Genomic DNA, 23,967 nt, shown 5'->3' with positions numbered 1-23,967 from the left:
AGGGGGATATTAGAGGAAGGGTTTTCACTCAGAGAATGGTTGGTGCGTGGAATGCACTGCCTGAGTCAGTGGTGGAGGCAGATACACTAGTGAAGTTTAAGAGACTACTAGACAGGTATATGGAGGAATTTAAGGTGGGGGGTTATATGGGAGGCAGGGTTTGAGGGTCGGCACAACATTGTGGGCTGAAGGGCTGTACTGTGCTGTACTATTCTATGTTCTATGAAATTTGAATTTTGAGCTCTTGGCCTCACAAGTCCGGCTCCAGTGGTATATATAGTCACCACAACGGGGGTCTTCCTTATGTGCAGTAGATGATGGTGATTCCTCTGCCTCGTCACATCCTTCCCTTTGCACAAAGAGCTGCAGAACCACCTTCCTGGCCGTGGAACCTCATCGCACAGTGCACCAGAGCTGACTTCACATGCTCGGAGAGGCATGTCCCTATTTTGCTGGGGTATGAGGCCAACAAATTGCCCTCACCTGGTTTAACCTGTCTGTTTGTATTTCAGTACATGTGACAATAATAAACCAAATCCAGTTTCTCTCAGAACAGGGATGGATGCGGAGTGATGGTCTGTCAGCACTGTTCCAGCCAACACGCCCCGGCAGGATGGCTGTGATTAACTAGGGGCTTGCTGCTGAAGGAGGGGCCACAACAAGAGTTAAGAAGAACATTGGCAAGCACTCATACCATCCATGGCTTAGAAGTTTGCAAAGCAAGTACTGTAAATGTTAGTTATTTAGAGGGCTGGAGGACCTGTTTCTGGGCTGCATTTTTCTGAGTGAATGAGGAAGTGGAGGGATGAGATAGTAAATTTGCTGATGACACAAAGGTTGGGGGTGTTGTGGATAGTGTGGAGGGCTGTCAGAAATTACAGTGGGACATTGACAGCATGCAACACTGGGCTGAGAAGTGGCAGATGGAGTTCAACCCAGATAAGTGTGAAGTGTTTCAATTTGGTAGGTCAAATATGATGGTAGAATATAGTATAAATGGTAAGACTCTTGGCAGTGTGGTGGATCAGAGGGATCTTGGGGTCCGAGTCCATATGACACTCAAAGCAGCTACGCAGGTTGACACTGCGGTTAAGAAGGTGTACGGTGTATTGGCCTTCATTAATCATGGAATTGAATTTAGGAGCTGAGAGGTAATGTTGTAGCTATATAGGACCCTGGTCAGACCCCACTTGGAGTACTGTGCTCAGTTCTGGTTGCCTCACTACAGGAAGAATGTGGAAGCCATAGAAAGGGTGCAGAGGAGATTTACAAGGATGCTGCCTGGATTGGGGAGCATGCCTTATGAAAACAGGTTGAGTGAACTCGGTCTTTTCTCCTTGGAGCAACAGAGGATGAGAGGTGACCTGATAGAGGTGTATAAGATGATGAAAGGCATCGATTGTGTGGATAGTCAGAGGCTTTTTCCCAGGGCTGAAATGGTTGCCGCAAGAGGACACAGGTTTAAGGTGCTGGGGAGTAGGTACAGAGGAGATGTCAGGGGTAAGCTTTTTACTCAGAGTGGTGAGTGTGTGAAATGGGCTGGCGATGGTGGTGGAGGCAGATATGATAGGGTCTTTTAAGAGACTTTTAGATAAGTTGATGGAGCTTAGAAAAATAGAGGGCTATGGGGAAGTCTAGTAATTTCTAAGGTAGGGACATGTTCGGCACAACTTTGTGGGCCGAAGGACCTGTATTGTGCTGTAGGTTTTCTATGATTAGATAATGTTCAGAAACCCTAATTGGTACAACATTGTATGTACAGCACTAGCAGTATCCTGGCCACTGTTGTCTCATGAAGATAGCCAAGGTTTCCAGCAGGATTCTGGCCAGGTTGAACACTGGTCTTAAAGGTAGTTTATTAATGTACCTACAAAGTTCTTGATTTGTATTAAATGTATTTATATTAAAATAGGAGCATCCTCAATCTTGTCCCTGTGGTCCCACTTCTCCCAAAAGCCTCTAGCATTCCAGAGGACACTGTCTGCTCCTGGTCCAGGGACATTCAGGCGTGGACATAACACACAAAATTCTAGAGAAACTCAGCAGGTCAGGCAGCAATAAAGAGCTAACTTTTCAGGCTGAGACCCTTGACTCAAGACATCAACTGTTGACCTGCGGCCTTGCCTGCTGAGTTTGAAGCATTTTTATTTATGTCACTATAGCATGCTGGCCCACTGAGCCTCTCTACCCCAGCTACCCTGACAAACTGATTGAAACCTTACCTAATCATGGAGGAATTTACAATAACCAGTTCATCTAACCGTTACATCTTTGGACTGTGGGAGAAATGCAGAGGACCCAGAGAAAACTGACAGATTCCACGAGGAGGATAGACAGAGAATTCTTACAGAACGACACCAGATTTGAATTCTGAACTCCGGAACATTCTGGCTGTAACACTGTGGTGCTAACTGCCACATGACTGTGTGCCTTACTCTGTATTTCCAGCGTCTGCAGAATCTCCCGTCCTTATCTTATTTTCAGAAGGGGGGCAGGCAGCTTGCTGGCTGGAATCCCTGACCTAGCTAGACCTGTGAATGGCCCCCTTGGCCAGGCCCAGTAGTCTGACAAGTAGCTTCTCCTGCCCCTCCATACCAGGCACCCCACCATCAGAAGTGTAAATAGAATGGGAGGGGGAGCCTCTTCAAATACTCAAACACTCCGATGTAGGCGGTTCGTGGACTTCTGACAGCCATTCTGCAAGTCCATGAACCACGAGCACAGCTGCAGGAGTTCCGGCATTGATTTTGTGGCGGGGCAGTGGGGCATCAGATATGGCAGGTCGTGGCATGAGAGTGACCCCACCTCTACACTACATTGGTCAGAACTCTCCCCCATGGCATACCCCAGACCACACTCCCAACGGCCCACGTGCGCGTGTGTGTGGTTGTGCGCGGCTGTGTGCGCGTGTGAGAGTGAGATTGTGTGTGCGCGCGCGTGTGTGAGAGACTAAAGAAGATATGACTGAGAGGAATTTGAACAACGTGTGTCACGGATACAGGATTAACGTCACAACACTGACCCGTCAGCAAGTGCAGGCTCCTGTCATGGTGCGCCACTGCCCCCTGCTGCCCCCTGCTGTCCCTGCACTCTCCTCGGCGACCTCACTGAGTCCAGACGCCTGCCGGCAGTTTCCCAGACTCTTGAAAGTGGCCAAGACTGTATCCTGGAATATCTCCAGGATACCTGATGTAGGACAATGGGAATAAATTTTATTTCCCTGGGTGAACTATCTCCCAATCTCACCTATGTGGATCCACATCCTGTAACTCGTGTGCCACAGTTTTGCTGATGCTGACTTACTCCAGAAACATTAAACCTATCCCACCAGGGGCGTCACTGTAACACGATTCTGATATATTCTTCAAGTTCCCTCATCAGCCCTAAAGACTATTGCCCCGGCTTACATTTCCACCTCCTCATCCTTATCCCTTACCCCGACCTCTACCAACTGCCCCTGGCATCCTCCGGGAGTACCCCACCCCCTCCATTTTACCTTGCCGTACCCCAAACCATCAAACCACATTTCCTAATCCCACCTCCTGAAAACTCTCAGTACTCCTACCCAGTCCCTTGGCGTAATTCCCAGGAACCAGCACAGGCTCAGCAGGTGAGTTGCCTCCTTCTGTGAAATATTGAGACATAACTCATTGCTCATCTGTTGAAGCATGACAGTGAACAACATGGCCAATGGTGATGTGCTGCAGACAGAAACAAAACCACTTCTTTTATTTCTTTCGAATGTGGTTCTACCACGAAGCTGCGTGCGATTAGATGGTGTGTTTTTGGGCCGATTGAGCGACTGGGCACTCGGCAGCCTCCGAGGGAGCAGAGTGGTGACCTGCGGGCCTGAAGCCTGGACGCATTGATCGATTCCATTGCTTCTCCCTGAACTCGACGAAGACGGGAGGGGAGTGTGGGCTGGTTTTTGGCGCTGTCTGCTTGTGTTTGGCTGGCCTTCCTCTCCCTCTGGAGGCAAATGCAGGGGTTGTGTACCACGTCGCAGGGATTGACCAGTGAGGCTCCTGGCTGTGGAATCATTTTGGGGGATCATGTTGCATGTATTTCTGTATTCTAGTTGCTCAGTTTGATCAGGGCAATCGCTGTGAATTGGGGCACCTCGGCAAAGACCGGCTCCGCCACCTGCTGTTGGTTCGCGGTGCAGAGTTGAACGGAACTAATGAAAGCTCTCGGGCTCCTGGCTTGATGGTTGATATTGCTGGTGTTCACTGACTTTCTGCTGTTTGTGCTGTTTCATATCTCCGGAGTTTGATGTTTTCTTTGAATGAGTTCCATGATGTATCTTTGTTTAATGGCTGGCTGTGGAAGGACGAATGTCAGAACTGGATTCTGTATACATACTTTGTATGTACTTTGAATCATCACCCACTATCCGCCTAAAGTAACAATCCTTCCACCCACTCTTGGTCTTACCGTCCCTGCGCTGCTCCCACCCCCCGTTCAGCTCTTCCTACTCCGCTGATCTGGCCGTATTAACCACCGTGGTTCTGTCCTGCAGGTGTCCCTTGTCTTTCTGATCAGTGGGATGGTGATCCTAGGCTACTGCTCCTCCATCAGCCAGTGCTCGACCTATCAAGGAGTGGTCAAGGCTATCTGTGGGCCCACCATCGGGAGGCTCTGCGCAGTCTGCTTTCTCTTCAACGTCTTCATGATTTGCGTCGCGTTCCTCACTGTGGTGGAAGACCAGCTCAGTAAACGTAAGTGCAAGCTGGGAGTCTTGTCTTTCACTAACTGTGCCAATCAGTAATTGTGTCTGTCAGTTGCTGTATTAATCAGTCAGCAACATGAGCCAGGGTGGCTGGGGCCATGGACGATGCTGACTGTGGGAAGTGTGGACACAGTCCGTAGAGGGAAGGCTGGAATGACGCTTCTCCCTCTAACACATTCAGGCAGACCTCCAGGCTCAAGCACAGTTTCCTTCTCATTGTTATAAGCCAGCTGCAGAGTCCCCCAGTTTGATAAGATGAACTTGGAGCCACACACTCTCCCACGTTATGGCCCCGTTCCTTGCTTGCACTCTGTAACCGTTGGCATTCTGCGCGTGGGCTGTTACTGAGGTGATTAAAAATAATCGACGTGTGTGGTGTGTTTTCCACAGCACCTCAGCCCATGTGATAAATTCATCAATGTACTCACCTCAGTCAGTCCCTGTAGATGACTCTGACAGTAACTCTCCAACAAACACCACCCTTGATCCATCCAATAATCCATTTCCCCAAATATCTGCACTCTTCGCAGGAGGGATTACAACTCTCCTGCTGTCGTGTGTCAGCAAAAGCAGCTCAGATTCCTCCCACTACCCCCTCTCATTCATTGCCCCACCCACTCCACCTGCCCATCGCCCACACACTCACCCCACCTCCTTCCTCTCCTCCGAGCCCTTTTTCACTTCCAGCTCTCACCTCCCAGCATCTGACATCATCCTCACATAGAGCCACCTGTCAGTACTTTCTCCACCTCTTTACACTGGCTTTTACAATGGCCGTCTTCTCTTTATCTTCTAGTCCAAATGAAGGGCTTGGTCCAAAACATTGACTGTCCATTTCCTCCACTGATGCTGCCTGACCCACTGAGTTCTGGTATCTGTGCTCTTGTCTTTCCGAAGCGTTTTCCGAGTTCACATTGTGCTCTCAGATCAGAGGATCCAGTTGGCACCGGAACCGCACTGTGCCACATGTCAGTGATAATAAACCCGATCCTGGCACCGGGCGGTTAGGGATGCAATATCAACTCTGGATGACCAAGCCTCAGAGTGCCCATTACCCACCGTTCTTGACTTGCCTTTTACTGATGCATGACCCACCACTGTCCTGGGATCGTGAACGCTGTCCTCTCCACAACATGAGAAAACAAATCCAATGCTCCACTCCACACTTCCTCCCCTTGCACTTCCAGTCTCAGTCAGAACAGCGTCGGACGTCCTGTGCTCGCTGTTTAACTCTCGAGCCATGGGTCCTACTGCAAGGTTGGTCATGCCGATACGTACATCCCAGGACTGAATGGATCATGCTGGGTGTCCCTTTGGGTGGAAAATGGGCGCCTGCTTGACCAGGGGCATCTGCTCCCATTGCTGAGTGGCAATGCTCGGGGCACTGGGGATGTACCTTTGCTGTGAGAGTGAACAAGGTCACCGGACAGATACTGAAGCTCGTGGATATACTCAGCAAAATCAAGCAGCAGGCATCATATTTCAGACACGCTTGGAAAAAGAGGCCTTCCTGACCCAATATTACATGACATTAGATATAGAAACATAGAAAACCCACAGCACAATACAGGCCCTTCGGCCCACAAATCTGTGCTGAACATGTCCGTATCTTAGGACTACCTAGGCTTACTCACAGCCCTCTATTTTTCTAAGCTCCATGTAGCCATCCAGGAGTTTCTTAAAAGACCCTATCGTATCCACCTCCAACACTGCCGCCGGCTAAAGGTGAAAGGTGACAGCAGGACAATCCTATGGTTACAACGTTCTGCAATGCTTCATTTGAATTACCTTGTGGTCGCGCTAATACGCAATGAGTGAAAGCAACACACTGAGCCCAGCGGGGTCTGGTTGAACTGTTTACTGTTTCAATCCGCGCGCGCTTAAGTGCCCGCTCCCAGCATCCCCCACTCTCTGCGGGGCGGAAGTGACGTCGGCTTCCGGGCCGAGATCTGCCCTGCACTCAGAGCCCTCTCGGTTGCCGCTGTCTGCAGACTCGCCCGCGACTGCTGGAGCCGGTTTGCTTTTTTATATTGGTTTTAGTTGAGAAAGCACCCAAATTGAAGTCATGCTGGTTCGCTTGCCGCGTGGGCGAGCGGCCACCTGAACCCCCCCCAGAACCGGCACTAGGAGATGCAGAGTCCACAGCCTGCACACTGTCAGTTCTTTTAGTGGCAGGCCTCGTCGTCATGGGGGTGGCATCGCAACCAGGCATTCAAGGTCTAGATGCGCCGGTTTGAGACGGTCAGTGGTAAAAGTCTCTTCACAACTGCCGATGTCGGGAACGCAGGTCGTCCCATTATGATGCACCACCTTGTAGGGTCCTTCGTATGGTCGCTGCAGGGGTGGTCTTTGCACGCCTAGGCGTACGGAAACATACTTGCTCTGTTGTAGGTTCTTGGGCACAAAAGAGGGTGTTGTTCCGTGATGGGACGTCGGGACTGGGGCAAGTGTTCCAAGCTGCTCCCGGAGTTTAGTTAGGACTGCCAAAGGTGTGTCCTCCTGGCCACGGGGTGCTGGCACAAACAATGAGTTGGGCACTGTAAACAAGTTTGGCCGATGATGCGGCCAGGTCCTCCTTGGGTGCCGTGCAGATGCCAAGCAGCACCCAGGGGACTTCGTCAATCCAGTTTGGCCCTCGGAGGTGTGCCATCAGGGCTGACCTCAAGTGCCTGTGGAAACGTTCCACCAGGCCGTTGAACTGCGGGTGGTAAGCAGTCGTTCGGTGGAGCTGGTTTCCGAGGAGTTGTGCCAGTGCAGACCACAAAGCCGGTGTGAACTCCGCACCCCTGTCTGAAGTGACGTGGGCTGGAAGTCCGAACCGTGCTACCCACGTGGCAATCAGGGCTCTGGCGCATGTCTCCGTGGCCGTGTCAGTGAGTGGGATAGCTTCCGGCCACCTCGTGAACCATGGTGAACAGGTATCTCGCTCCTCTCGAAACTGGCAGTGGGCCGACGACGTCCACATGGACATGTTCAAACCTCCTATGTGTCGGCTGGAATGGTTGCAGTGGGGCCCTCGCGTGCCTCTGGATTTTGGAGGTTTGACAGTGCGTGCATGTCCTGGCCCAGTGCCCGACCTGCTTGCGTAGGCCGTACCACACAAACCTGTCTGCGATCAGCCGGATGGTCGCCCGGATGGAAGGGTGGGCTAAACCGTGCAAGGCGTCGAAAACGCGGCACCTCCAAGCGGTCGGGACAATGGGCTGGGGTTGCCCGGTGGACACATCGCAAAGGAGCTCAGTACCTTTGGGCCCAATGGGTATGTCTTCGAGGCGGAGTCCTGAGACTGTGGTTCGGTACGCCGGCATCTCGCTGTCCAGTCGTTGCACCTTAGCTAACGCTGCATAATTCACCCCCGGAGACAGAGAGTGCACTGATTGGATGGAGGTGCGTGACAGCGCGTCGGCTACCACGTTGTTCTTCCCGGAGATGTGCTTGATCGTGGTGATAAACTCCCGAGATGTACGACAGGCGGCATTGCTGGCGGCCCGACCACGGGTCCGACACTTTGGTAAACGCGAAAGTGAGGGGCTTGTGGTCCATGAAGACCGTGAACTCCCTCCCTTCCAGGAAATACCTGAAGTGCCAGATGGCAAGGTACAGGGCCAGCAGCTCCCTGTCGAAAGCGTTCCGGGGGTCATAGGTGCCGGCTGAAAAAAGCGAGCGGCTTCCACTGGCCTTCGATGAGCTGCTCGAGCACGCTGCCAACTGCCGTGTCGGAGGCATCCACAGTGAGGGCAGTGGGGATGTCGACCCGGGGGTGGATGAGGAACGTGGCGTTTGCTAGTATGTTCTTGGCTTGTTCAAAAGCCGCCGTCGCCTCCTCTGTCCAGGTGACCTCTTTGACCTTGCCGGACATCAAGCCGAGAAGGGGCCGCATGATCCGGGCCGCTGAGGGCAGGAAACGGTGGTAAAAGTTAACCATCCCAACAAATTCCTGCAGGCCTTTAACAGTACTGGGTCTGGCAAATTGGCGGATGGCTTCAACTTTTGCTGGCAGGGGTACAGCTCCATGGCGGTTGATCTGGTGTCCCAAGAAATCGATGGCGAGTAGGCTGAACTGGCACTTGACAGGGTTGATTGCCAGGCCATAGTCGCTTAGGTGGCGGCAGAGCAGGCGTAAATGTGCTAGATGTTCCTGGCTGGAGTGGCTGGCGATAAGTATGTCATCCAGGTAGATGAACAGAAAGTCCAGATCTCACCCTACTGCATCCATTAGGCGCTGGAACGTCTGCACTGCATTTTAGAGCCCGAACGGCATCCTGAAGAACTCAAACAGGCCAAAGGGGATAATGAGGGCCGTCTTGGGTACATCGTCCGGGTGGACTGGGATCTGATGATATCTTTGGACCAGGTCAATCTTCGAAAAGATGCGTGTCCCATGCAGGTTGGCCACAAAATCCTAGATGTGTGGTACCGGATAGCGAGCAGACGTGGTGGCGTCGTTCGGCCTCCTATAGTTGCTGCACGGTCTCCACCTTCCCGCGAACTTAGGCGCCATATGGAGTGGGGAGGCCCATGGGTTGTCGGAACGCCGCACAATCCCCATCTCCTCCATCTTCTTGAATTCCTGTTTCGCGAGGCGGAGCTTGTCGGGCGGTAGCCTGCGGGCCCGGGCATGAAAGGGAGGTCCCTGTGTGGGGATGTGGTGCATCACGCCGTGCTTGGGGTCTGTTGAGGAAAACTGCAGCGTGATGATAGATGGGAACTCCAATAACATTCTGGCGAACTCGTCGGAGTATGTGACAGGATCCAGGTGTGGGGCCGGTAACCTGGCCTCACCGAGGGAGAAAGTCTGGAACGTCTTCGCATCAACCAATCGTCATCCCTTCAATTCCACGAGCAGGCAGTGCGCGCAGAGGAAGTCCGCACTCAGCAATGGCTGTGATACTGCAGCCAGCGTAAATGTCCAGGTAAAGCAGCTGGAACTGAACTGCAAGGGGATGGTTCTTGTGCTGTAGGTGCGGATGGTGCTGCTGTTGGCTGCCGTAAGTTCCGGTCCTGTTCTTCTAGTTCGTGGCTCGAGGTGGGGGGGGGGGGGGGTAGGACACTGATTTCCGCCCCCGTGTCCACCAGGAATCTACGCCCGGAGTGCTTCTCCCAAACGTAGAGGAGGCTATCACGGTGACCAGCCGCTGTAGCCATCGGCAACGGCTGGTCCTGGCGTTGCCCTGGAACCCCATCTTTGATGATAAAAACACCAAGACTCAGAAGTGGTGCCATCCCTTGGTGTGGGTGTTACTTGCTCCGCTGCTGGGGTGTGGGAGGGCTGGGCTTTCGGCCGTGCCTCAGCAGTAATTTCGATGGTGGTTTCGCCATTTTGTTTGGCGCGCCAAAGCACGTCCGCGTGGGCAGCCACCCTGCGCGGGTCTCCGAAGTCTTCATCTGCTAGCAGGAGGCAGATGTCTTCTGGCATTTGCTCCAAGAAGAACTGTTTGAAAAGGAGGCAAGGCTTATGGCCGTCTGCCAGTGCTGGCATGTCGCTCATCAGGGCTGATGGTGTGCAGTTGCCTAGGCTGTCCATATGCAGTAACCGCATATGTAACCGCGCAGTTCGTGGCAGGAGAGGCCGAATGTGCAGATTAACAGGGCCTTGAGTGCCTCGTACCTGTCTGTTGCTGGGGACTGATGCAGAAAGTCGATAACACGGCTTGGTGTCTCTTGGTCGAGGGCGCCCACCACGTAGTAATACCTGGTGGCGTCTGAGACAAATTACCTGACCTGGAACTGGGCCTCTGCTTGCTCAAACCAGACCAGGGGTTGAGTGGTCCAGAAGTTTGGCAGTTTAAGGGAAATTGCATTTTGCAGAGCCGAGTCGTTCATGCTGGGTCCAAATGCTGTTGGACCGTCGGGGTCACCAATGTGGTCACACTGATACACAACGGGTGAAAGCAACACACTGAGTCGAGCTGGGTCTGGTCGAACAGTTTACTGAACCAGCATTCCCCGTTCTTTGCGGGGCGGAAGTGACGTCGACTTCCGGGCCGAGATCTGCCCCGCACTCAGAGCCCTCTCGGTTGCCGCTGGCTGCGGACTCGCCTGCGACTGCTGGAGCCAGTTCGCTTGCTGCGTGGGCAAGCTGCCACAACCTATAATTTTCAAACACTTCCAACACTCTGGACACCTAAAATGAATGTTAATCCTGATTGTCTCTCTCCTGTTGCATTCACGCATATGCAGACATCTCAGGTGATCACTCAGTCTGCAGCTCCTGGAAGACCATTGCTGAGCTGCATTGAATTTAAATTCAATCTGCAATCCGCAATCTGCATTCTGGTATGAAGACTACTTGCCACTGAAATTAATATTTATGTCTACCCCAACTCCAAAATATGCCCTAACGCTCTTGTTAGTTCCTTGTTAGTGACATTCATATATTGTTACAGATATTCACTCTCAAAAATATTATTGGTTAGGCTCTTTGAACAGAAAATTGCCTTTATTAGTTCAGTTTAAAACAAATCATACAAAACTAAATCTCAGTGCTCTTACCCACTAGGTTTCTCTGATGCTTCCTGAACAGTGAAGGAATAATAAGGGTATTACATGGGAATAGGAATTCACGGCAGCTAAGTGCTCCTCTTGATCCCAATCTAAGACTGGTGGTGACTCTTTGCGTGCAGCTCTGATGGGAATCATCAAATATTCCTGTTTAGATCCACTACAGCTGAAATCCACAGTCACAGCCATGTGTACTTCAGTAAGCAACATTATTTTAAGATGCTTGAAAGATATATCAATACTCAAATCTAGTGATATCAATGGATCCCAGACTGCAGAATCGGGTCATTTCCTCTTTAAGAAAATGGAAGCAGGGAAGGCAGGTTGTGCTACATGATTGAAACACAGACCCCCACTCTCTACTATCCAGTTGCAAATGCACCACCTCTGGAAAATAAAACTGAAGATCTTAGAGCAAGATTGCTGTACCAGAGGAATAGCAGGTATTGTTGTACACTTTGCTTTATGGAAACGTGGCTTTCCCACACCATTCCAGATGCAGCGCTACATCACGATGGTTTCACCATTCTCCACAAAGATGGGCCAGCTGAGTCTTGTAAGGGTAGAGGATGTGGATCATGGTCCACAGATGAAGCAGTTCTGTCTCAGTCCTGTTCACTCAACCTGGAACGTCTAGCAATCAAGGACCATCCATTTTATCTGCAGAGGAAGATTTCCACCAACATCCTACTGGGAGTGTACATTCCATCTCAGGCCAACATCAGACAGGCTTTGGAGGAGCTGAGCACTGTGATTAGCAGTCATGAAACAGCACACTGGGATGCTTTCCCTTTGATTGTGGGAGATTTTAACCAGGGCAGCCTGAAGAAATGTCTGAACAACTACCATCAACATATCACCTGTGAAACCAGAGGAGCCAACACACTTGACGACCATCAAGAATGCTTACTGTGCCAGCCTACACCCACACTTTGGAAAGTTTGATCACCTGGCTGTACTCGTAATCCTGCTATAGGCAGAGACTGAAAACAGCAGCACTAATGGTGGTAGTCAAGGGAGACACAGGAGCTCTACTTTGAGGCAGTGGACTGCACCATATTCCGGGACTCATTTTTGAATCTGAATGAATCGGCCACAGCTATCGCCTACTTCATCAAGAACTGTATGGATGAGTGTTCACCCAAACCCGAATGAATCTGGAGATTCATAGTCTGCAAAGGGGCAGAGGGCTAGATTGACGAAATTCAACATCGGCGATCCAGAACTATTCAAAGTCCAGGAACAACCTATGGAAGGCTATTTTAAGATGAAAAAAACAATTCCAATTAAAGTTAGAGATGAATTAGATGCATATCAGCTCTCAGTACTTACAATGTGAAACATACGACTGATGGTGTATCTGGTAGGGCATTGACAATCTGTGCCAACTTGCCAACTAATTGGTGAAGGCTTTCAAGGACATCTTCAACCAGTCAGTTATCCACCCACTTCAAATGGGTGGCCATCATACCAATGCCCATGAAAAGCAGGGTGAGCTGTCTCAACAGCTCTCACCTAATAGCACTCACATCTACTGTAATTAAGCACTTTGAGAGGATAGTCATGACCAAAATCAACTCCTGCCTAAGCAAGAACCTGGACCTGCTACAATTTGCCTATCCCCACAATAGGTCTACAGCTGATGCAATCTCACTGGCTCTCCACTCACCTGGACAATAGCAATACCTAGGTCAGGCTGCTGCTTATCGATGCATCTCAGTGTTCAACACAATCATACCCTCAGTTCTAATCAACAAGCTCCAAAATCTCTGTACTTCCCTCTGCAACTGGATCTTTGACTTCAGCACCAGGAGACCACAGTCAGTGTGGATCAGAAGTAACAACTCCTCCTCGCTGACAATCCACATTGGTGCATATCAAGGATATGTGCTTAGTCCACTGCTCTATTCTCTCTACATCTACCACAGATTGCTCAAATCTCATCTATAAATTTGATGATGGCACAACTATTGTCAGCAGAATTTCAAATAGTGATGAGGAAGGGTACAGAAGCAAGATGGTTCAGCTGGTTGAATGGTGTTGCTATAACAACATTACACGCAACTTCAGTAAGGCCAAGGAATTGATTCTGGACTTCAGGAAGGGGAAATCAAGGGTAATTACACCAGTCCTAAGGATCAGCAGTGGGAAAAGGTGAGGAGTTTCAAATTCATAGGGGTCAATTTGTCTGAAGATATATCCTGGGTCAGATATTGATGCAATTATAAAGGTGGGGCTACAGCGGCCATATTTCATTAAGAGTTTGAGGAGATGGTATGTCACCAAAGATGTTTGCAAACTTCTACAGGTGTATTGTGGGTACCATTCTAACTGGTTTCATCATCATTTGGGATGGAGAGGCCACTGCACAGGACTGGGAAAATAGGCAGAAAGTTGTAAACTCAGCCATGATGTGCATCATGTGCAAAAGCATCCTCAGATTTGAGTGCTCCTTCAAAAGGTGGCATCCATCACAAAGGACCTCATCACCCAGAGTGTGCCCTCTTCTCATTGTTACCATCAACGAGGAGGGAGAGGAAACTGAGGACACACACTCAATGTTGTAGGAACAGATTCTTCCCCTTTGCCACCAGATTTCTGAATGGACAATGAACCCATGAACACATATAATTATGCTTTTGCAATGTACTGCTATGACAAAACAACAAATTTCATGTGCCAGTGATAGGAAACCTGATCCTGCATGCTGTTAGTTTCCACATTTTGGAAGTGGTGTCATTCACTTCAAGGATGGTTGGCCTCCCGAATTTTAACTGCTTCTTCACCACAAGTTATCTTCTTTCTTACTAGGTATTGAGGTCATTGGTTCAGACTCATCCGACTAGCCTGTGTCAAGGACTACATCTGCAGCTTGCTACCACCCAAACTGGACCCTCTACAATTCACCTACCGACACAACTGATCGACAGATGATGCAATAGCCCCTGCTCTACATACCATCCTTACACATCTGGAGAAGAAGGATGCTTATGTGAGAATGCTGTTCTTGGACTACAGTTCAACATTCAACACCATAGTTCCATCCAGGCTCGACAAGAAGCTCAGAGACCTCGGCCTTGACCCTGCCTTGTGCAGCTGGATCCTGGACTTCCTGTCAAATCGCCGGCAGGTGGTAAGCGTGGGCTCCCTCACCTCCACCCCTCTGGCTCTCAATACGGGAGCACCTCAGGGCTGCGTACTGAGTCCCCTCCTTTACTCCCTGTATCCCCATGACTGTATCGCCGCCCACAGCTCCAACTGCTAATTAAATTTGCTGATGACACTACATTGATTTGTCTTATCTCAAACATTAACGAGGTGGCCTACAGGGAAGAAGTCATTTCTCTGACACAGTGGTGTCAAGAAAACAACCTCTCCCTCAATGTCACAAAAACAAAGGAGCTGGTTGTGGATTACAGGAGGAATGGAGATGGGCTAACCCCTATTGACATCAATAGATCTGGGGTTGAGAGGGTAAACAGCTTCAAGTTCCTCGGCATCCACATCACTGAGTTCCTCACGTGGTCTGTACACACCAGCTGTGTGGTGAAAAAGGCACAACAGCACCTCTTTCATCTCAGAGGCTTGAGGAAATTTGATGTGGGCCCCAAATCCTAAGAACTTTCTACAGGGACACAATTGAGAGCATCCTGACTGGCTGCATCACTGCCTGGTATGGGAACTGTACCTCCCTTAATCGCAGGACTCTGCAGAGAGTGGTGCAGACAGCCCAGCCCATCTGCACTAGTGAACTTCCCATGATTAAGGACAGGTGGGCCCGTAGGATCACGGGGACCAGCCATCTCAACCACACTCTATTCCAGCTGTTACCATCCAGGGAACGGTACTGAGCACAAAAGTCAGGACCAACAGGCTCCGGGACAGCTTCTTCCATCAGGCCATCAGACTGATGAACTCACGCTGATTTGAGTGTACTCTATATTACATTGACTGTTTGATTTATTATAAATTACTGTGATTGCACATTTAGATGGAGAGATAACGTAAAGATTTTTACTCCTTATATATGTGAAGGATGTAAGAAATAGTCAAGGCTGCAGCTTTATGATTCTTCCCACAGATCGACCTCAGGTCGCTTTCTTTCTGCTTCCTGAGACAAGCGTGTCCTACCTGGTCAGCCACACACTGGGCTCAGGCTGTCTCAGATCATGGGCTGTTCTTTCCATAAACCTGTCATTTCTACCAAACCACAATCAGCTGGGTTGCAGTGCTATAACACCCTGGTTAGTTCACACATGCAATATTGTGTTTAGTTCTGACTGCCTCATTTGAAGAAGGATGTGGAATCTTTAGAGAGGGTGCAGGAGAGATTTACCAGGGAATTGCCTGAATTGGAGAGCATGACTAATAAAGACAGGTCGAGCAAGCATGGGCTTCTCTCTGGAGCAAGGGAGGACGGGAGGTGACTAGACAGATGTGTACAAGATGCTAAGAGGCATAGATCAAGTAGATAGCCAAAGACTTTTTTCCAGGGCAGAAATGGCTAATTCGGGAGTATAATTTTAAAGTAAACACAGGAGATTCTGCAGATTATGGAAATCTAGAAACACAAATGCTGGAGAAACTCAACAGGTCAGGCAGCATTTATGAAGAGGAATAGAGTCGATGTTTTGGGCTGACACCCTTCAGTCCCAATGAAGTATCTCGGCATAATCTAACCTGCTGAGTTCCTCTAGCATTTTGTTTGTGATAACTTTAAGGTGATTGATAAAAATTTAGGGGGGATGTCAAAGGTAACTTTTTATTTTACACACAGAATAGTGAGTATTACACCCTGTGGTGGTGGAGACAGATACATTAGGAGCATTTAAGAAACTCTTGGGTAGGAACACCGTTGATAGCAAAATGGTGGGCTATGTAAGAGGAAAGAGTTAGATTGATCTTAAAGTTGGTTAAACGATCAGCAAAGCATTGAGGAACAAAGATCGTGTACTGTGTTGTAATGTTATCTGTTCAATTAAATGACTTCTCATTTGGAAATTATCTCTGGTTTTGCAGATGACCAGCTGGGATCTCACTGTGTACACTATTGATTGCTCTGGTCAAAACCATTCCTGAGCAAGAACTGTTTGAAGAACAGTCTCACAAAATGGCAGCCTCCACTTCTTCAACCACACAGCAATATTTGTTTTACCTGCTTCCACGGTCCACGGCTCATTGTACTTAGATACTTATCACATTTAACTCCTTTCTGGCCAACGTGATGAATGGCCAGTGATTAGTGGCCTGTGTCCTGTGACCAATGCCATGACTGGCTTCCTGTGATTGACATCAAATGGATAGTTGCTTAGCGAGTTGTGTGCTGCGATGCTCACTGTGAGAAGGATAGTGCCATTTGACCTGTTCTTTGTGTTATAGTGTGTGACTCGGTGGCCAGCAATGCCACCTCGCCAGGCGGTGAGGGATCAGCACAATTATGGTACGTGAACCATCGTCTGGGGCTGACTGTCATCTGCCTGTTCATCATTCTTCCCCTGTCTGTTCCCGAGGAGCTTGGCTTCCAGAAGTACATCAGGTACAGACATGTGGCAACACACTGAGAGGGGTGTAGGTCACAGAGCCAAAGGTTGTGGACTGGTACACGTAACCCAGACAGTGCCACTCAATGCCAAGGCAGAGAGTCACCCTTGAGCATTCAATAACTGCTGTCATTACTTCACATTAAACATTAACATTCATTAACCTTCTTGCACACATAATCTTAGTTATAAGACCATTGAATGAGCCCCAGAACAATAAGATGGTCTTTTAACCTCATGATCTGCATTGTTATGATATCCAACCCTATTGTCTTCCTGCACTGCACTTTCTCTGTAGCTGTTACTTTTTATTCTGCATTCTGTTATTGTTTTACCTCAATACATTATGTAATGAATTGATCCATACAAACAGTATGCAAGAGAAGCTTTTTATTGTATCTTGGTACATCAGTAATAATCCAATTCCATTTCCAATCAGCTGCTCAGTCTGCCTGTGCACACGTTCCCTCCCAACGACATCACCAACTAACGGATTTAATATGCCTGGTCTCCACTTTGAGCTCCATAACCTTGATCCTAATCAACAGATCCTGGACTCAGATCTTTGCAATAATCTACAAGATGCAGGCTGGTTTTATTTTTGCTCAGGCTCTCTGCTTTGCTCAGTAACAATATCAGTTCTGGCCAATACATAATAGTCAGTCCAATTTGTCATGAGGTCATCAATCCAGACAAAAGGGAATCAGCAGGCAGCCAGCAATGGAGTTCAGTCGTTGCAGGTTTCAATGAACTTCTGATATTTGTGATGCAGAGGTTATTACACAAAGTCATATGGGATTAAATACCCATGGGGGACAGAGGGATGTGATGGCTCTAGAGAAGGTGCACATGAGATTCTCCAAGATGCTGCCTAGGATGGAATATTTCAGTAAAGAGGAGGGAATGAGAAGGTGAGTCCATTCTCCCTAGAGTGGGGATGTTAGGAGGTGAGCCCATGTCACAGAAAATTGTGGGTCAGCCCTGCAGAGATCTCCCCTCCTCCCCCCACCTTCCTGGAGCAGAAAGTTTACATCAGTCCCAAAGGGTATTTTTGGTTTCCATTATCAAATTCATACACTCTCTCCTCTCTCTTACCTCCTTCCCATTGTTGGCTTTATTTGCATTGCATTTTACTTTCTGTAATAGCTTAGTCAGAGGGTTGTACAGCACAGAGACTGACACATTCCCATCTAAACCATTCCTACAAAAACCGCATTAGCAGCTATATAAATTATACTCTAATACCATTCCCATCTAAACCAATCCCACAATAACCCCATTCCCATCTAAACCAACCCTACAATAGCCCCATTCCCATCTAAACCATCCCTACCACAACCCTATCCTGATTTAAACTAATCCTACAATAACCCCACTTCCATCTAAACCCATCCTATAATAACTCCATTCCCATCTAAACCAGCTATGGAGTAATCCCATCCCAATGGGGGCAACCTGCATTGCCCAATTAACTTACCCAACAGAATGTCCTTTTTAATGTAATGACTGTTTCCTATAATTACATTTGAGTTATTTAGACTGATATTTGAATAGGCAAGGTGCGGGAGTTATGGTCCTAATGTGGGTAAATCTGGAAAGGTCAGTACAGTTATGGTGGGCAGTTACCATGGAATGTAATTCTGGACTGAACAGCCTTCCTGTATCTAGTCTGTCAAGTCTGGTTAGAAATCTATGTGACCCCCACTCGTTCTTCTGATCTCCCTCAACCAAACCATTGCCTTATGTTGAGAATAGTGACACCCATTTAGTCGCTATCAGTTACCCAGTAAATGACCCATTAATCCAAATTCTAGATCCTGCCTACTTATGCTCCACACCAGAATGTTATTCCCCTTGCCTTAGGATTTGCTTTTGTGTACTGACTTGTTTGTGTATTTTTATCAGAAGCCTTTTAAAAATGGGAATACACGACATTCACTGCTCTCCATAATTAATTGTACATCTTCAACATCACAGCTGCAATTTTTCAGCATGAATTCCCTTCAACAAACTCACACTGACTTTCTCCAATCACATTAATATTTTGGGGTTATCAAGGACCAGAGAGCACAGCCTCAGAATAGAAGGACTTCCCTTTAGAACAGAGATGAGAAGGAATTTCCTTAGTCAGAGGGCATTGAATCTACAGAATTCATTGCTACAGATGTCTGTGGAAGTAACGACACAGTGGGTATTTAAAGTGGGGGTTGATAGGTTCTTGATTAGTAAAAGCTTCAAACGTTATGTGGAGAAGGCAGAGAAGCCATGGAAAGCCAGGAAGACTCAATGAGCCAAATTGCCTGACTCTGCTCCTACGTCTTATGGTCTTTATGGTCCGATGCTTTCCAAGTGTTATGTTAACATTCCTTTGTAATAGTCAGAGAGTTACAGCGTCACAGGAACAGTCCCCTCATCGCAACTCATCCATGCTGACCTTTTTAAAACTCCGTGCCATCCTATTTGTGCATCCTCTGCAGCTTACCAAATCACTGTCTATCTAAACACAGTGACTGTATCTCACTTCACCACCACCTCCAGCAGCAAGTTCTCGATACCAAACACTCACATTTATGCCATAATCACAGAGTCAGAGAACTGAAATAGACCCTTTGGCCCATCTAGTCCATGCTAAACTATTAATCTGCCTAGTCCCAGTGACCTATATCGAGACCATAAACCTACCGCAGAATGCAGGGCTATGTATCTGTGTTTGAGACTGTAAGCCAATGGGGGGGGGGGGGGGGTGAGTGTGTGTAGGTTTGGTGTGAGTGTGTATATGTATGTGTGCGCGTGCGTAGGGTGTGTGTGAAGTGTTTGTATACGTGTGGTGGTTGGCAGCCTCAGAGTCGAGGGAGGCGTGCCTCAGCTTATCCTCACCTGTCCTTTCACTCTCTCAGCATACTGGGGACCTGTGCTGCCACTTACTTAACAATCGTGATCGCCATCAAATTCTACATGGAGGATCCAGATGCCATCTCGGAGCATCCTGAAACCAGGTGAGTCAGGACCACGGTACAGGCAGTGAGGAGGTAAGGGCAGGGAAGGGGATAAAGCTCAGTGTCATAAGGGGGACGTTGGGAATGGACCCAAATGCAGGACACAGACACTGAAGTACTAGGAACAGGACGGGACAGGTCGCAGACTAGGCTAGGGAAGCAGGACCAGGACGAGGGACTGGGAACAAGGAGCCTGGGTCTGGACTCCGAGCCCGAGTCTGGACAAGGACCCAGAACCTGGGTCATGACTTGGGCTCGGACCCCAAACCAGGCGAAGACTTCACGAGGCCTGGGTTCTTGGAGTTTGAGCCTGGGGTCTTGAGGTTTGAGGCTGGGGTCTTGGGGCTTGCATAACTCAGAGGCTGGAGCTTGGAGGCAGACTAGGAACTGTACATCAACGTAGAGCCGGGACTTATCCTTCGACAAGCTGGGACTCAACTTCCACTCCACACCAAGGTGGGGCAGGTCCATCTGTTGGGTAACGGCAGAACAGCCTGACTTACCCAACAGAGGCAAAGACAAGACAAGACAGATTCCCCCCACAGGGCAACAACAGAACAGCCAGACTTACCCCACAGGGCAAGGACAGGGAGAGACAAACACCAAAGAACGACAGACGGTTCCATCTCTGCATCGGGGTTGTTCCGAGTTGCAGGTACGGCCAGCAACCTTGGCTGGCTACGGAAACAACCGGATCCCTACCTAGCTCGGAGTTGCTGATGGCCACCCAGCAGGCCTGGGAAACGGCCGAATCCATACCGCAATAACAGCTCCGACTACTGGCAGCAAGGCTCCAAGAAGCAATGGTTCTCCAATGCGGCCTAAAGATGGCAAGTGGCTGTTCTAGCCTTCCACCAGCCATTTGCTCCCAAGGAATCTTGAGAGGACAACCCCCAACCACACTCAATCCCAGGGCCTTATATCCCCAGCCACAAGATGAGCATCAGGTGCTTATGGTTAAGTCAAACCGAAACAAGGGGCAGCCAGAGGACCCGGAGTCCGCGGACCGGACCGTGAACCGGAATGCAGACTTCGGACTGGACCATGACACACAGTCGTGTCCTCACTGAAGGAACATCTTCAACTCTTACACTGTCAACAGTCCAGGCTCTCTGCTCCTGCCCGGTAATTGTCAGAGGCATTACAAATTACTCCAGAAAAGATAACACAGTTCCTCTGGCATTTAGCTCAATCATTCCCACTGTAGTGCGTGGTTTAGATAACCACTTTATTCCTGGGCTGGGCAGGGAGGAATAAATTAAAGAGATTTCCTTGAGTCTCCATTGTCCTAAAGGAGAGGACGTTGCTCCAAGATTATAAGCAGTCATAAAAAATTTGAGGGGTGTAGGAACCTCTGAAATCCTCCATGCTGTGTAGTAGTGGAGGATTCAGCACTAGAGGGGCCTAAAGAGAAAGCAGGTATATTTTTGGAATTGGGAGTTACAGGGAAGTGGGACAGTTAGAATCTGATGCTGATGTCGATCTGCCATGATCACAGTGAATGGTGGGGTAGGTGAGGGGGTGAGTCACCTAATTCTACTCTGTGTTTGTGATCTCCAATATCTGCATGTACTCTATCTCCCTCCCTTGCACTGGTTATTATTAGCATCCAGCTCTAACAAAACTTGACTAATTATCTTCCACTGCCTGTTCATATCAGACAGTCTCACAGCTGTATAGCCCAGAAACAGGGCCCTTGCTCCACTGCTTCAATTCCAAACTGTTCGCTCAACCATACTTGCATGTATTTAAGGTTCATCTTGCAGACAAGAGCTCTTGTATCACATTCAAAGTTGTCCTCAGAATGCTTATTTGGATCCCCAGTGGCCGAGGTCAGCCATATCTGAATATGCACTGCAGAACTGGATAACATACATGTGGTTCAGAAATGCAACCAGCTAACTTGCACATGGACGGGGTATTTGCCAGTTGCCTTTTTGTTCATAAAGAGCACAGAGTTCCCCTGCCATAAGTTAGATAAGAAGACCATAAGATACAGGAGCAGAATGAGGCCATTTGGCCCATTGAGTCTGCACCACCCTTTCATCATGGCTGATCCAAATTTCTTCTCAACCCCAATTTCCTGCCTTCTCCCTGTACTCTTTTTTGCCCTGACCAGTCAAGAAACTAACTTCTACCTTAAATATACATAAACACTTGGCCTCCACAGTTGCCTGTAGCAAAGAATTCCACAGATTCACCACTCTCTGGCTAAAGAAATTCCTCCTCACCTCCGTTCTAAAAGGATGCCCCTCTATTCTGAGGCTGTGTCCTCCAGTCTCAGACTCTCCCACCATTGGAATCATCCACATCCATGTCCACTCGATCAAAATCTTTCACCATTCGATGAGGTCACCCCTCAATCTTCTGAATTCCAGTGAATACAGGCCAGAAGCCAACACTCTTCATATGACAAGCCTTTCAATCCCAGAATCATTTTTGTGAACCTCCTTTGAACCCTCTCCAGTTTCAGCATACCCTTTCTAAGATAAGGGTTCCAAAACTGTTCACAATACTCCAAGTGAGGCCTCGCCAGTGCTTTATAAAGTCTCAACATTATATCATGCTTTTATATTCTAGTCCTCTTGAAATAAATGTCAACATTGCATTGGAGTTCCTCACCGCAGACTCAACCTGCAGATTAACCTTTAGGGAATCCTGCACAAGGTCTCCTAAGTCCCTTTGCACCTCAGTTTATTTTAAATATTTTCTCTCCATTTAGAAAAATTACACCTTACACTTCTTCTAACAAAGTGCATGACCGTACACTTTACCAACACTGTATTCCATCTGTCATTTCTTTGCCCATTCTCCTAATTTCTCGAAGTCCTTCTGTAGCCTCTCTATTTCTTCAAAACTGCCTGCCCCTCCACCTATCTTCGTATTGTCTGCAAAAGGCCATCAATCCCAACATCCAAATCATTGACATATAACATAAAAAGAATTGGTCCCAGCACAGACCACCGTGGAACACCACTAGTCACTGGCAGCCAACCAGAAAAGGCTCTCCTTGTTCCCACTCTTTATCTCCTGCCAATCAGCCACTGTGTTACCTATGCTAGAATATTTTCTGTAATATCATGAGCCCACAGCTTGTTAAGCAGCGTCATGTTTGACACCTTGTCAAAGGCCTTCTGAAAATCCAGAAACACAACATCCACCGAGTCTCCTTTGTCTATCCTGCTTGTTATTTCTTCCAAGAATTCCAACAGATTTGTCAGGCAATATTTTCCCTTGAGGAAATCTTGCAGACCACAGCCTACTTTATCATGTGTCTCCATGTACCTTGAAACCTCATCCTTAATAATAGACACCAACATCTTTCCAACCACTGTGGTCAGACTAACCGGCCTGTAGTTTTCTTTTGTCTTCCTCTCTCCCTTCTGGAGTGACATTTGCAATTTTCCAGTCTTCTAGAACCATTGCAGAATCTAGTGATTCTTGAAGGACCATTACTAATAGCTCCCTGATCTCTTCAGCTACCTCTTTTAGAACCCCGTGGTGTAGACCATGGTCCACATGACATTTCTACCTTCAGAGCTTTCAGTTTCTCAAGAACCTTCTCTCTAGTTAACGTAACATCACACACTTCATGTCCCCTGACACCTGGAAAATCCACCATTCTGCTAGTGTCTTCCACAGTGAAGACTGATGCAAAATACTTATTCAGTTTGTCTGTCATTTTCTTGTCCCCATTACTACCTCTCCAGCATCATTTTCCAGCGGTCTGATATCCATTCTTGCCTCTCTTTTACACTTTGTCTGAAGAAGCTTTTTGTATCCTCTTTAATATTATTGATTAGCTACCTTTCATATTTCATCTTTACCTTCTTAATGACTTCTTATTTGCCTTCTATTGGTTTTTAAAAGTTTTCCAATCCTCTAACTTCCCACTGATTTTTGCTCCATTATATGCCCTTTCTTTGTACATATCCTGTGCCTTCCAAAATGCTTGCTGGAGCCATGCCGCTCTGCCGTCATCCCTGCCAGTGTTCTTTTCCATTCAGCTCCTCTCTCACGCCTCTGTCATTCCTTCTACTCCAATGTATCAGTGATTTAGCTTCTCCTTCTCAAATGTCAGGGTGAATTTGATCATATATGATCACTTGTCCCTCAAGGATTCTTTTACCTTAAGATCTTGATTCAATTCTGGATCATTGCACACCACCCAGATGAGAATAACTAATCCCCTAGTGGGCTC

The 23,967-nt window shown here is 48.3% G+C and overlaps 1 protein-coding gene across 1 annotated transcript in view; it reads left to right on the top strand.

Annotated features, from left to right (window-relative positions):
- The first annotated feature begins 2,960 nt into the window (after positions 1-2,960).
- Positions 2,961-23,967, top strand: part of slc38a8a (solute carrier family 38 member 8a) — a 42,827-nt gene continuing 21,820 nt past the window's right edge. Inside the window, exons 1-5 of the mRNA XM_073070584.1 lie at positions 2,961-3,191; positions 3,332-3,610; positions 4,520-4,718; positions 16,610-16,766; positions 19,668-19,766. Of these exons, the coding sequence (XP_072926685.1) occupies positions 2,961-3,191; positions 3,332-3,610; positions 4,520-4,718; positions 16,610-16,766; positions 19,668-19,766 (965 nt within the window). The remainder of the gene's footprint in view (positions 3,192-3,331; positions 3,611-4,519; positions 4,719-16,609; positions 16,767-19,667; positions 19,767-23,967) is intronic.

The sequence above is a fragment of the Hemitrygon akajei genome, chromosome 17 (assembly GCF_048418815.1).
Source record: "Hemitrygon akajei chromosome 17, sHemAka1.3, whole genome shotgun sequence".
Taxonomy (NCBI): domain Eukaryota; kingdom Metazoa; phylum Chordata; class Chondrichthyes; order Myliobatiformes; family Dasyatidae; genus Hemitrygon; species Hemitrygon akajei.
This window is presented reverse-complemented; position numbering and strand designations above follow the sequence as displayed.